This window comes from Agelaius tricolor, unplaced genomic scaffold (assembly GCF_023055355.1).
Source record: "Agelaius tricolor isolate 1412-34295 unplaced genomic scaffold, bAgeTri1.0.p SCAF_137, whole genome shotgun sequence".
In the NCBI taxonomy this organism is placed as follows: Eukaryota; Metazoa; Chordata; class Aves; order Passeriformes; family Icteridae; genus Agelaius; species Agelaius tricolor.
The window spans coordinates 63,977-76,898 of record NW_027269397.1 but is presented as its reverse complement, the minus strand read 5'-3'; the positions used below and the strand labels follow the sequence as shown (position 1 = coordinate 76,898).

The following is a 12,922-nucleotide window of genomic DNA, read 5'->3' as shown; positions in this document are numbered from 1 at the left end:
TTTGGGTATTTTTTTGGGGATTTTTTTGGATTTTTTTGGGGATTTTTTGGGATTTTTTTGGGGGATTTTTTGGGGATTTTTTTGGGGAATATTGGGGATTTTTTTGGGTTTTTTAATTGGGATTTTTAGGGGATTTTTGGGGTTTTTTTAAGGGATTTTTTGGGATTTTTATTGGGATTTTTAGGGGATTTTTGGGATTTTTTGCGGGATTTTTTGGGATTTTTATTGGGATTTTTGGGGTTTTTTGGGATTTTTTGGGGAATTTTTATTGGGATTTTTAGGGTTTTTTTGTTTGGTTTTTTTTTGGTTTTTTTTTTTTTTTGATTTTTTGGGGAATTTTTATTGGGATTTTTGTGGGTTTTTTGGGGATTTTTTGAGTGTTTTATTTTAGGATTTTTTGGGGTTTCTTGGGTTTTTTTTGGGAACTTTTATTGGGATTTTTGGGGTTTTTTTTGGGGGGGGATTTTTTGGGGATTTTTTCAGGGAATTTTTATTGGGATTTTTGAGGGTTTTTTTGGGGATTTTTTTGGGATTTTGGGTGGGTTTTTTTGGGATTTTTTTTGGGGAATTTTTATTGGGATTTTTTGGTTTTTTTTTTTTGATTTTTATTGGGATTTTTGGGAGCTTTTGGGTTTTTTGGGGGAATTTTTATTGGGATTTTTGGGGGGGAATTTTTGGGATTTTTTTATTTATATTTTTTGGGGGAGGTTTTGGATTTTTGGGGGGATTTTTTATGTGGATTTTTTGGGGATTTTTCTGGGATTTTTGGAGATTTTTTTTTGTTGTTTTTCTCAATTCTTCCCTATTTTAATTTGTTTTTTCCCCATTTTTATCAACTGGTTTTCCCTGTTTTTCCCCATTTTAACTTGATTTTTCCCTGTTTTTCCCTACTTTAATCTGATTTTCCCGTTTTTACCCATTTTCCCCCATTTTAATCTGATTTTTCCCTGTTTTCCCCTATTTTAATCTGATTTTTTCCCCCATTTCCCCCATTTTAATCTCATTTTTCCCCATTTTAATCTGATTTTTCCCATTTCCCCCATTTTAATCTCATTTTTTCCCCATTTTCCCCCATTTCCCCCATTTTAATCTCATTTTCCCCCATTTTAATCTCATTTTCCCCCATTTTTCCCCATTTTAATCTGATTTTTCCCTATTTTAATCTGATTTTCCCCATTTTAATCTCATTTTCCCCCATTTTAATCTGATTTTCCCCATTTTTCCCCATTTTCCCCATTTTAATCTCATTTTTTCCCTGTTTTTCCCCATTTTAATCTGATTTTTCCCTGTTTTTCCCCATTTTCCCCCATTTTTAATCCCATTTTCCCCCATTTTAATCTCATTTTCCCCATTTTAATCTCATTTTTTCCCTGTTTTCCCCCATTTTTCCCCATTTTAATCTGATTTTTTTGCTGTTTTTCCCCATTTTTTCCCCATTTTTTCCCCATTTTCCCCATTTTTTCCCCATTTTAATCTCATTTTCCCCATTTTAATCTGATTTTCCCCATTTTAATCTCATTTTTCCCCATTTTCCCCGTTTTAATCTGATTTTTTGCTGTTTTTCCCCCATTTTCCCCCATTTTTCCCCATTTTAATCTGATTTTTTTGCTGTTTTTCCCCATTTTTCCCCATTTTCCCCATTTTAATCGGATTTTTCCCCATTTTCCCCCATTTTAATCTGATTTTTTGCTGTTTTTCCCAATTTAATCTGATTTTTTTGCCGTTTTTCCCCATTTTAATCGGATTTTTCCCCATTTTTCCCCCCAGGTTCGCTCTTTGTGGGGGAGGTGCCCCCCAAGTGGCGCCGCCCGGCCCCTCCCCCGCAGCCCCCGGAGTCTTTGACCTTCCTGCAGCTCGACATCGACCACTACGTGGGTCAGGAGCCCCAAAACCGCCCGGATTCACCCCAAAAACCCCTTGAAATACCCCCAAAATCCCCCTGAAAATCACCCCAAAAAAACCCCTGAAAAATGCCCCAAAAATCCCCTGAAAAATGCCCCAAAATCCCCCAAATTCACCCCAAAAATCCCCTGAAAAATGCCCCCAAAAATCCCCTTAAATCCCCCAAATTCACCCCAAAATCCCCCTTAAAATCCACCAAATTCACCCAAAAATCCCCTGAAAAATGCCCCCAAAAGTCCCCCAAAAACCCCCTTAAAATCCCCCAAAACTGCCCGGATTCCCCCCAAAAAACCCCTGGGAAATCCCCCCAAAAATCCCCCCCAAAAATCCCCCAAAAATCCCCTGAAAAATGCCCCCAAAAATCCCCTGAAAAATCCACCCAAAAATCCCCCAAATTCGCCCAAAATCCCCCTGAGAAATTCCCAAAAATCCCCCGAAAAATACCCCAAAAATCCCCTGAAAATGCCCCAAAAATCCCCTGAAAAATGCCTTCAAAAATCCCCCAAATTCACCCCAAAAATCCCCTGAAAAATGCCCCCAAAAAATCCCCCCAAAATTCCCCAAATTCACCCCAAAATCCCCCTGAGAAATTCCCAAAATCCCCCCAAAAATCCCCCCGAAAATCCCCCTGAAAAATACCCAAAAAATCCCCCCAAAATGCCCCAAATTCACCCAAAAATCCTCCTTAAAATCCCCCCCAAAATCCCCAAAAAAAATTCCCCCAAAAATCCTCCCAAAATCCCCCAAATTCACCCCAAAAACATCCCTGGAAAATCCCCAAAATCCCCCTTAAAATGTCCCCAAAAAAACCCCTGAAAAATCCCCCGAAAATCCCCCAAAAATCCCCCCAAAAACCCCCTGAAAATCCCCCAAAAAACCCCCTTAAAATCCCCCAAATTCACCCCAAAATCCCCCGAAAAATCCCCCAAAACCGCCCGGATTCACCCCAAAAAAACCCTGAGAAATCCCCAAAATCCCCCGAAAAATCACCCCAAAAATCCCCCCAAAACCCCCCTGAAAATCCCCCAAAAAAACCCCCTTAAAATCCCCCAAAACTGCCCGGATTCACCCCAAAAAACCCCTGGGAAATCCCCAAAATCCCCTGAGAAATCACCCCAAAAATGCCCCGAAAAATCCCCCGAGAAATCCCCCAAAACCGCCCGGATTCACCCCAAAAAAACCCTGAGAAATCCCCAAAATCCCCCAAAAAATCCCCCCAAAAACCCCCCAAATTCGCCCAAAAATCCCCCTTAAAATCCCCCAAATTCATCCAAAAATCCCCTGAAAATTCCCCTCAAAATCCCCCCAAAAATCCCCCCAAAAATCCCCCCAAAATGCCCCAAATTCACCCAAAAATCCCCCTTAAAATCCCCCCAAATTCACCCCAAAATCCCCCCTGAGAAATCCCCAGAATCCCCCTCAAAATCACCCCAAAAATCCCCCAAAATTCCCCTCAAATTCCCCCCAAAATGCCCCAAATTCACCCCAAAATCCCCCCTGAAAAATCCCAAAAATCTCCCCAAAAATCCCCAAATTTCTCCCAAAATTCCCCTAAAAATCCCCCAAATCTGCCTCAAACCCCTCTAAAATCCCCAAATTCCCCCCAAATTTCCCCAATTTCTCCCCAAAATCCCCAAATTTCCCCCAAATTTCCCCCCAAATCTCCCTCTAAAATCCCCAAATTTCTCCCCAAATTTCTCCACAAAATTCCCAGATTTCTCCCCAAATCTCCCTCAAAATCCCCAAATTTTCCCCAAATTTCCCCAAAAATTTCTCCCCAATTCTCCCTCAAACCCCTCTAAAATCCCCAAATTTTCCCCCAAATTCCCCCCCAAACTTCCCAAAATCCCCAAATTTCTCCCCCAAATCTCCCTCAAAACTCCCCAAAATTCCCAAATTTGTCCTCAAAATCCCCAAATTCCTCCCCAAATTCCCCCTCAAAATCCCCAAATTTACCCCCAAATTCCTCCCCAAATCTCCCTCAAACTCCTCTAAAATCCCCAATTTTTCCCCAAAATCCCCAAATTCCTCCCCAAATCCCCAAATCCCCCCAATTTCCCCCAAATTTCCCCCAATTTCCTCCCCAAATCCCCCCAATTTTCCCCAAATTTTCCCCAATTTTTCCCCAAAAATCCCCAAATTTTCCCCAAAAATCCCCTGATTTTCCCCAATTTTCCCCAAATTTCCCCCAATTTCCCCAAATCCCCCCAATTTTCCCCAAATTTCCCAATTTCCCCCATTTTTTCTCTCTTTCCCAGGGGTTCCCCCGCGGGGTTTCCCGGGCTGGCCCCACCCCTCCCCCATCCTGAGGGTGTTCGGGGTGACGGGGGAGGGGCGGAGCTGCTGCCTGCACCTGCACGGCTTCAGCCCCTACTTCCACGTGCTGGCCCCCCCCAGGTGAGCCCCAAAATCCACCGAATTCACCCCAAAATCCCCACCCCAAAATCCCCAAAATTCTGAAAAAAAACCCCAAAATTCGGTGAAATTCCCGTGAAAATCGGGCTGAAAATGGCCCAAAAATGGCCCAAAAATCAGAAATTTTGGAGCTTTTGTGCAGATTCAGCGCCCCCAGGTGAGCCCCAAAATCGCCCGAATTCACCCCAAAATCCCCAACCCCAAAATCCCCAAAATTCCCCCAAAAAAACCCCAAAATTCGGCGAAATTCCTGTGAAAATCGGGCTGAAAATGGCCCAAAAATGACCCAAAAATTGGAAATTTTAGGGATTGAGCACCCCCAGGTGAGCCCCAAAATCCCCCGAATTCACCCCAAAATCCCCAACCCAAAATCCCCAAAATTCCTGAAAAAAATCCCCAAAATTCAGCGAAATTCCCGTGAAAATCGGGCTGGAAACGGCCCAAAAATGGAGATTTTGTACGTTCTGGTTCCTCCAGGTGAGCCCCAAAATCCCCCGAATTCACCCCAAATCCCAGCCCCAAAATCCCCAAAATTCCCCCCAAAAAACCCCAAACTTCGGCGAAATTCCCGTGAAAATCGGGCTGGAAATGGCCCAAAAAATGGAAATTTTGGGGGAACTGTGCGGATTCAGAGCCCCAAAATCCCCCGAATTCACCCCAAAATCCTGAGCCCAAAATTCTCAAAATTCCTGAAAAAAAACCCCAAAATTCGGCGAAATTCCCGTGAAAATCGGGCTGGAAATGGCCCAAAAATGGAGATTTTGTACGTTCTGGTTCCTCCAGGTGAGCCCCAAAATCCCCGGAATTCACCCCAAATCCCAGCCCCAAAATCCCCAAAATTCCCCCAAAAAACCCCAAAATTCGGTGAAAATCCCGTGAAAATCGGGCTGGAAATGGCCCAAAAATGGCCCAAAAATGGAGATTTTGGGGGAACTGGGAGGACTGAGCACGCCCAGGTGAGCCCCAAAATCCCCCGAATTCACCCCAAAATCCCCGACCCCAAAATCCCCGAAATTCCAGAGAAAAAACCCCAAAATTCCACAAAAAAATCCCAAAAAATTCTGTTAAAATGGCCCAAAATTGACCCAAAAATGGAGATTTTGGCGGAACTGGGCAGACTCAGCACCCCCAGGTGAGCCCCAAAATCCCCCGAATTCACCCCAAAATCCTGAGCCCAAAATCCCCAAAATTCCCCCCAAAAAACCCCAAAATTCGGTGAAATTCCCGTGAAAATCGGGCTGAAAATGGCCCAAAAATGGAAATTTGAGTCCTTATTCCTCCAGGTGAGCCCCAAAATCGCCTGAATTCACCCCAAAATCCTGACCCCAAAAACCCCAAAATTCCAGAGAAAAAAACCCAAAATTCCACAAAAAAATCCCAAAAAATTTGGTCAAAATGGCCCAAAATTGACCCAAAAATGACCCAAAAAACGGAGATTTTGGGGATTCAGCAGCCCCAGGTGAGCCCCAAAATCGCCTGAATTCACCCCAAAATCCCCACCCCAAAATCCCCAAAATTCCACCAAAAAATCCCCAAAAAATTTGGCCCAAAATGGCCCAAAATGGCCCCAAAAATCCAAAGTTTGGAGCCTCAGCGCCTCCAGGTGAGCCCCAAAATCCCCGGAATTGGCCCCGATTGGGAAATTTTGGAATTTTGGGAATTTTTGGGAATTTTGGGGCATTTTTGGGAATTTTGGGGCATTTTTTAGGTGGAATTTTGGGAATTTTTGGGTGGGATTTGAGGTGAAATTTGGGAATTTTGGGGAATTTTTGGATGGAATTTTTTGGGGGATTTGAGGTGGAATTTGGGAATTTTGGGATCTCGGTGCTGAAAATTTGGGGAATTTTGGGGAATTTTTTGGGAATTCAGGAAGAATTTGGGAATTTTTGGGAGTTTTGTGGGATTTTGGGGGTAATTTGGGGATTTTTGGGGGGATTTGGGTGGGATTTGAGGTGAAATTTGGGAATTTTGGGACATTTTTGGATGGAATTTTTGGAGGATTTGAGGTGGAATTTGGGGCAAATTTTGGGATTTGAGCCGGGGAAATTTGGGCAGAATTTGGGAATTTTGGGGAATTTTTGGATGGGAATTGAGGTGGAATTTTGGGAATTTTTGGGCAGAATTTCAGGTGGAATTTGTGAATTTTGAGGAAATTTTTGGATGGAATTTTTGGGGATTTGAGGTGGAATTTGTGAATTTTGGGGAATTTTTGGATGGAATTTTTGGGGGATTTGAGGTGAAATTTGTGAATTTTGAGGGAATTTTTGGATGGAATTTTTGGGGGGATTTGAGGTCAAATTTGTGAATTTTGAGGGAATTTTTGGATGGAATTTTTTGGGGATTTCAGGTGAAATTTGTGAATTTTGGGGGGGGGATTTTGGGGAGAATTTGGGTGGGGTTTGAGGTGGAATTTGTGAATTTTGGGCAGGATTTCGATGGAATTTTTTGGGGGATTTGAGGTGAAATTTGTGAATTTTGGGGCATTTTTTGATGGAATTTTTTGGAATTTTTGGGAATTTGAAAATCCCAGGACATCTTTCATGATGTAACCATGGGAAATGTGTCAGATTTTGGGTAAATTTGGGTGAATTTTGCTGAATTTTGGCCTTTGCAGGTGTGACCGAGGCGCACCTGGAGCCCCTGGAGCAGGAGCTGGGATTTGGGTGGGATTTGAGGTGGAATTTGGGAATTTTGGGGAATTTTTGGATGGAATTTTTGGGATCTGACCCGGGGAAATTTGGGCAGAATTTCAGGTGGAATTTGGGAATTTTGGGGGAATTTTTGGATGGAATTTTTGGGATCTGACCCGGGAGAATTTGGGCAGAATTTCAGGTGGAATTTGGGAATTTTGGGGAAAAATTTGGGTGGGATTTGAGGTGAAATTTGGGGGATTTTTGGATGGGAATTGAGGTGGAATTTGGGTGGGGTTTGAGGTGAAATTTGTGAATTTTGGGGCATTTTTTGATGGAATTTTTTGGAATTTTTGGGAATTTGAAAATCCCAGGACATCTTTCATGATGTAACCATGGGAAATGTGTCAGATTTTGGGTAAATTTGGGTGAATTTTGCTGAATTTTGGCCTTTGCAGGTGTGACCGAGGCGCACCTGGAGCCCCTGGAGCAGGAGCTGGAGGCGGCGCTCAGGAGGGAGCAGAGGGGGGCAAACCCCAAATCTGGGCCCCCCAAAAACGTCCTGGGGCTGCAGCTGGTCCGGAAACAGAGTGAGGAAAATCCCCAAAAAATTTGGGAATTTAAAATTGTTTGGGGAATTTGGGAATTTTGGGGAAAAAACGGCGGAAAAATGGGAAAAATGGCCCAAAAAACGGAGCAAAAGAGGCCAAAATGGACATGAAATGGATCCTAAACTGCTCCAAAAATGTCCAGAAATGGCCCCAGAAATCAAATAAAATGAGCCAAAAAATTCCCCAAAATCAACCCTAAAAATGCCCAAAAAATGCCCCAAAATCAACCCTAAAACGGCTCCAAAAATGGAGCAAAAGTGCCCCAAAAATGCCATGAAATGAATCCTAAAACTGCTCCAAAAATGTTCCCAAAAATGTCCAAAAATGCCCCAAAAATCAAATAAAATGAGCCAAAAAATTCCCCAAAATCAACCCTAAAAATGCCCAAAAAATGCCCAAAATCAACCCTAAAACTGCTCCAAAAATGAACCAAAAATGAACCAAAAATGCCATGAAATGAATCCTAAAACTGCTCCAAAAATGTTCCCAAAAATGTCCAGAAATGGCCCCAGAAATCAAATAAAATGAGCCAAAAAATTCCCCAAAATCAACCCTAAAACTGCTCCAAAAATGCCCCAAAAATCGACCAAAACAGCCCCAAAAGATTCCCAAAAATCAACCCTGAAACTGCCCAAAAAATGCCCAAAAAATGAACCAAAAGAGCCCAAAAAATGCCATGAAATGAATCCTAAAACTGCTCCAAAAATGCCCCAAAAATCAAATAAAATGACCCAAAAAATTCCTCAAAATCAACCCTAAAACCACTCCAAAAATGCCCCAGAAATGGACCAAAAAATCCCCCCAAAATTCCCAGAATTCAACCCCAAAAATCTCCAAAAATGCCCCAAAAATAATCCCCAAAAATGTCCAGAAATCGCCCAGAAATCAAATAAAATGAGCCCAAAAAATCCCCAAAATCAGCCCTAAAACTGCTCCAAAAATGAACCAGAACAGCCCAAAAATGTCCCAAAAATCAACCCTAAAACTGCTCCAAAAATGCCCCAAAAATCAAATAAAATGACCCAAAAATTTCCTCAAAATCAACCCTGAAACTGCTCCAAAAATGCCCCAAAAATGGACCAAAATCATCCCAAAAATGTCCCAAAAATCAACCCTAAAAATGGCCCAAAAATGAACCAGAACAGCCCAAAAAATTCCCCAAAATCAACCCTAAAACTGCTCCCAAAATGCCCCAAAAATGGAGCAAAAGATCCCAAAAATTGACATGAAATGGATCCTAAATTGCTCCAAAAATGCCCCAAAAATAATCCCCAAAAATGTCCAGAAATGCCCCAGAAATCAAATAAAATTAACCCAAAAAATGCCCCAAAATCAACCCTAAAACTGCTCCAAAAATGCCCCAAAAATGCCCCAAAAATCAAATAAAATGAACCCAAAAAATGCCCCAAAATCAACCCTAAAACTGCTCCAAAAATGAACCAGAACAGCCCAAAAATGTCCCAAAAATCAGCCCTAAAACTGCTCCAAAAATGCCCCAAAAATCAAATAAAATGACCCAAAAAATTCCCCAAAATCAACCCTAAAACTGCTCCAAAAATGCCCCAAAAATGAACCAAAATCATCCCAAAAATGTCCCAAAAATCAAACCCAAACCAGCCCTAAAAAGCTCCAAAATCATCCCAAAATATCCCCAAAATCAATCCAAAAATGCCCCAAAATCAGAGCAAAATGACCCCAAAAATCCACCCTGAATTTAATCAAAAACCTTCAAAAATAACCCAAAATTAACCCCAAAACTGCCCCAAAATCCCTCAAAATCATCCCAAAAATGGGATCCAAAAATGGCCCAAAATCGACCAAAAAATCCCCCAAAAATTCCCAAAATTCAACCCCAAAAATCTCCAAAACTGCCCCAAAAATAATCCCAAAAATGCCCCCTTGGCCCTGAATTTTGGGGCAATTTTGGGCAATTTTGGGGAATATTTTTGGGGCATTTTTGGAGTTTTTTGGGGAATATTTTTGGGGCATTTTTTGGAGTTTTTTGGGGCATTTTTTGTGGTTTTTGGGACATTTTTGGGGAATATTTTTGGGGCATTTTTTGTGGTTTTTGGGGCATTTTTGGGGAATTTTTTGGGGCAGTTTTTGTGGTTTTTGGGGTATTTTTGGGGAATATTTTTGGGGCATTTTTGGAGTTTTTTAGGGAATATTTTTGGGGCATTTTTTGTGGTTTTTAGGGCATTTTTGGGGAATATTTTTGGGGCAGTTTTGGAGTTTTTTGGGGCATTTTTGAGGAATATTTTTGGGGAATTTTTGGGGGTTTTTGGGGCATTTTTGAGGAATATTTTTGGGGCATTTTTGGAGGTTTTTGGGGCATTTTTTTGTGGTTTTTGGGACATTTTTGGGGTTGATCTTGAGGACATTTTTGGAGGTTTTTGGGGAATATTTTTGGGGCATTTTTGGAGTTTTTTAGGGAATATTTTTGGGGCATTTTTTGTGGTTTTTGGGACATTTTTGGGGTTGATTTTGAGGGCATTTTTTGTGGTTTTTGGGGCATTTTTGGGGAATATTTTTGGGGCATTTTTGGGGAATATTTTTGAGGCATTTTTTGTGATTTTTGGGGAATATTTTTGGGGCATTTTTTGTGGTTTTTGGGGCATTTTTGGGGAATATTTTTGGGGCATTTTTGGAGATTTTTGGAGCTGATCTTTGGTTGATTTTGGGGGCATTTTTGGAGTTTTTAGGGGCATTTTCGTTCAATTTTTTGGGATTTTGTGGGCATTTTTGGGGGCTATTTTTAGGGATGTTTTTGGGGTATTTTTTGTTGATTTTGAGGTGGTTTTGGGGTATTTTTTGTTGATTTTGGGGATGGGTTTTGGGGTATTTTTTGTTGATTTTGGGGATGGTTTTTGGGTATTTTTTGATGATTTTGGGGTGTTTTTGGGGAATATTTTTGGGCTATTTTGGGTGCATTTAAGGGACATTTTTTGGGTATTTTTCAACACTTTTGGGGCTCCTTTTCACTGATTTTTACCAAATTTTTTGGGGGCAATTTGGGATTTTTTGGGGTACCCCCCCCTCAATATTTTGGGCTCCCGGGGGGGTGGTCCCAGACGGGGTGGGGGAGGGGCCGAGCCCAATTTTGGGTTCATTTTCCTGCATTTCCTCCCGATTTTTTGCCCGATTTCGGATTTTTTCGGGGTTTTTTTTGGGGTGACCTTTCCCTCTTGTTCCCCCCAGGTATTTTGGGGTTCCAGGGGGGTCAGCAGAGCCTTTTTGTGAGGGTTGGGGTCTCCCTGCCCCGTTTGGTGCCCCCTGCCCGGCGCCTCCTGGAGCGGGGCCTGCGCTGGGGGGCGCTGGGGGTGCAGCCGGCGCCGCCCTACGAGGCCAACATCGACTTCGAGATCAGGTAAAAAAACGGCCCCAAATCACCCCAAAATCGGCCCAAAATCCCACCCCAAATGTCCCTAAGTTACCCCAAAAAAATCCCCAAAAAAATCCCCAAAAAATCCCAAATTTCCACCTCAAAAAATCCCAAAATCACCTCAAAATCCCACCCCAAATATCCCTAAGTTACCCCAAAAAATCCCCAAAAAAATCCCCCAAAAAATCACAAAATTCCACCTCAAAATCGGCCCAAAATCAGCACAAAATCGGCCCCAAAATCGGCCCAAAATCGGCCCAAAATCAGCTCAAAATTGGCCCAAAATCCCACCCCAAATATCCCTAAATTACCCCCAAAAAATCCCAAAATTCCACCTCAAAATCGGCCCAAAATCAGCCCAAAATCGGCCCAAAACTGGCCCAAAATCAGCACAAAATCGGCCCAAAATTGGCCCAAAATCAGCACAAAATCGGCCCAAAATCCCACCTCAAATATCCCTAAGTTACCCCAAAAAAACACCCCCAAAAATCCCAAAATCCCACCTCAAAATCGGCCCAAAATCGGCCCCAAACTGGCCCAAAATCAGCCCAAAATCCCACCCCAAATATCCCTAAATTACCCCAAAAAATCCCCCCAAAAATCCCCCAAAAAACCCCCAAAAATCCCAAAATTCCACCTCAAAATCAGCGCAAAATCACCTCAAAGTCCCATCCCAAATATCCCTAAATTACCCCCAAAAAAACCCCAAAAATCCACCTTAAAAACCCTAAAATCAGCCCAAAATCAGCCCCAAAATCCCACCTCAAATATCCTGAAATTACCCCAAAAAATCCCCCAAAAAATCCCCCCAAAAATCCCAAAATTCCACCTCAAAATCAGCCCCAAATCAGCCCCAAATCAGCCCAAAATCCCACCCCAAAGTCACCCCAAAACCACCCCCAAATCACCCAAAAGTCAGCCCAAAATCCCACCCCAAATATCCCTAAATTACCCCAAAAAATCCCCCAAAATTCTCCCAAAATGCTACCTCAAAAGCCCCATAAATCACCCCAAAATCCCAGCCCAAAATCACCCAAATTTCCCCCAAAACCCCAAATTTTAACCCCTTGTTCCCCAAATTTTCCCCTCAAACCCCCCAAATTCCCCTCCAAACCCCCCAAATTTTACCTCAAATCCCTAAAATTCCCCCAAATTTCCCCCCCAAACCTTTCCTGACCCCCAAATTCCCCTCAAACGCCCCAAATTCCCCCCCAAAAAACCCCAATTTTAACCCCTTGTTCCCCAAATTTCCCTCAAACCCCCCAAAATCACCCAAATTTCCCCCATAAACCCCAAATTTTCCCTCAAATTCCCCCAAATTTTCCCCCAAACCTTTCCTGACCCCCAAATTCCCCTCAAACCCCCCAAAATCACCCAAATTTTCCCTCAAACCCCCAAATTCCCCCAAATTCCCCCCAAAATCCCAAATTTTAACCCCTTGTTCCCCAAATTCCCCTCAAACCCCCCCAAATTTCCCCCAAACCTTTCCTGACCCCCAAATTTTCCCTCAAATGCCCCAAATTCACCCAAATTTCCCCCAAATTTTCCCTCAAACCCCCCAAATTCACCCAAATTCCCCTCCAAACCCCCCAAATTTCCCCCAAACCCCAAATTTTAACCCCTCGTTCCCCAAATTTCCCCTCAAACCCCCAAATTCCCCCCAAATTCCCCTCCAAACCCCTCAAATTTTCCCCCAAACCCCAAATTTTAACCCCTTGTTCCCCAAATTTCCCCCAAACCTTTCCTAACCCCCAAATTTCCCTCAAACCCCAAAATTCACCCAAATTTTCCCTCAAAACCCCAAATTTCCCCCCAAATTTCCCCCCAAATTCTCCTCCAAACCCCCCAAAATCACCCAAATTTCCCCCATAAACCCCAAATTTTCCTCAAACCCCCCCAAAATCACCCAAATTCTCCCCCAAACCTTTCCTGACCCCCAAATTTTCCCTCAAACGCCCAAATTCACCCAAATTTCCCCCATA

The 12,922-nt window shown here is 42.7% G+C and overlaps 1 protein-coding gene across 1 annotated transcript in view; it reads left to right on the top strand.

Moving 5' to 3' along the window:
• LOC139586766 (DNA polymerase delta catalytic subunit-like) overlaps window positions 1-12,922 on the top strand; it is a 58,369-nt gene that overhangs the window by 2,963 nt on the left and 42,484 nt on the right. The window contains 4 exon segments of the mRNA XM_071420384.1: window positions 1,768-1,875; window positions 4,161-4,299; window positions 7,392-7,537; window positions 10,757-10,925. Coding sequence (XP_071276485.1) covers window positions 1,768-1,875; window positions 4,161-4,299; window positions 7,392-7,537; window positions 10,757-10,925 — 562 coding nt within the window.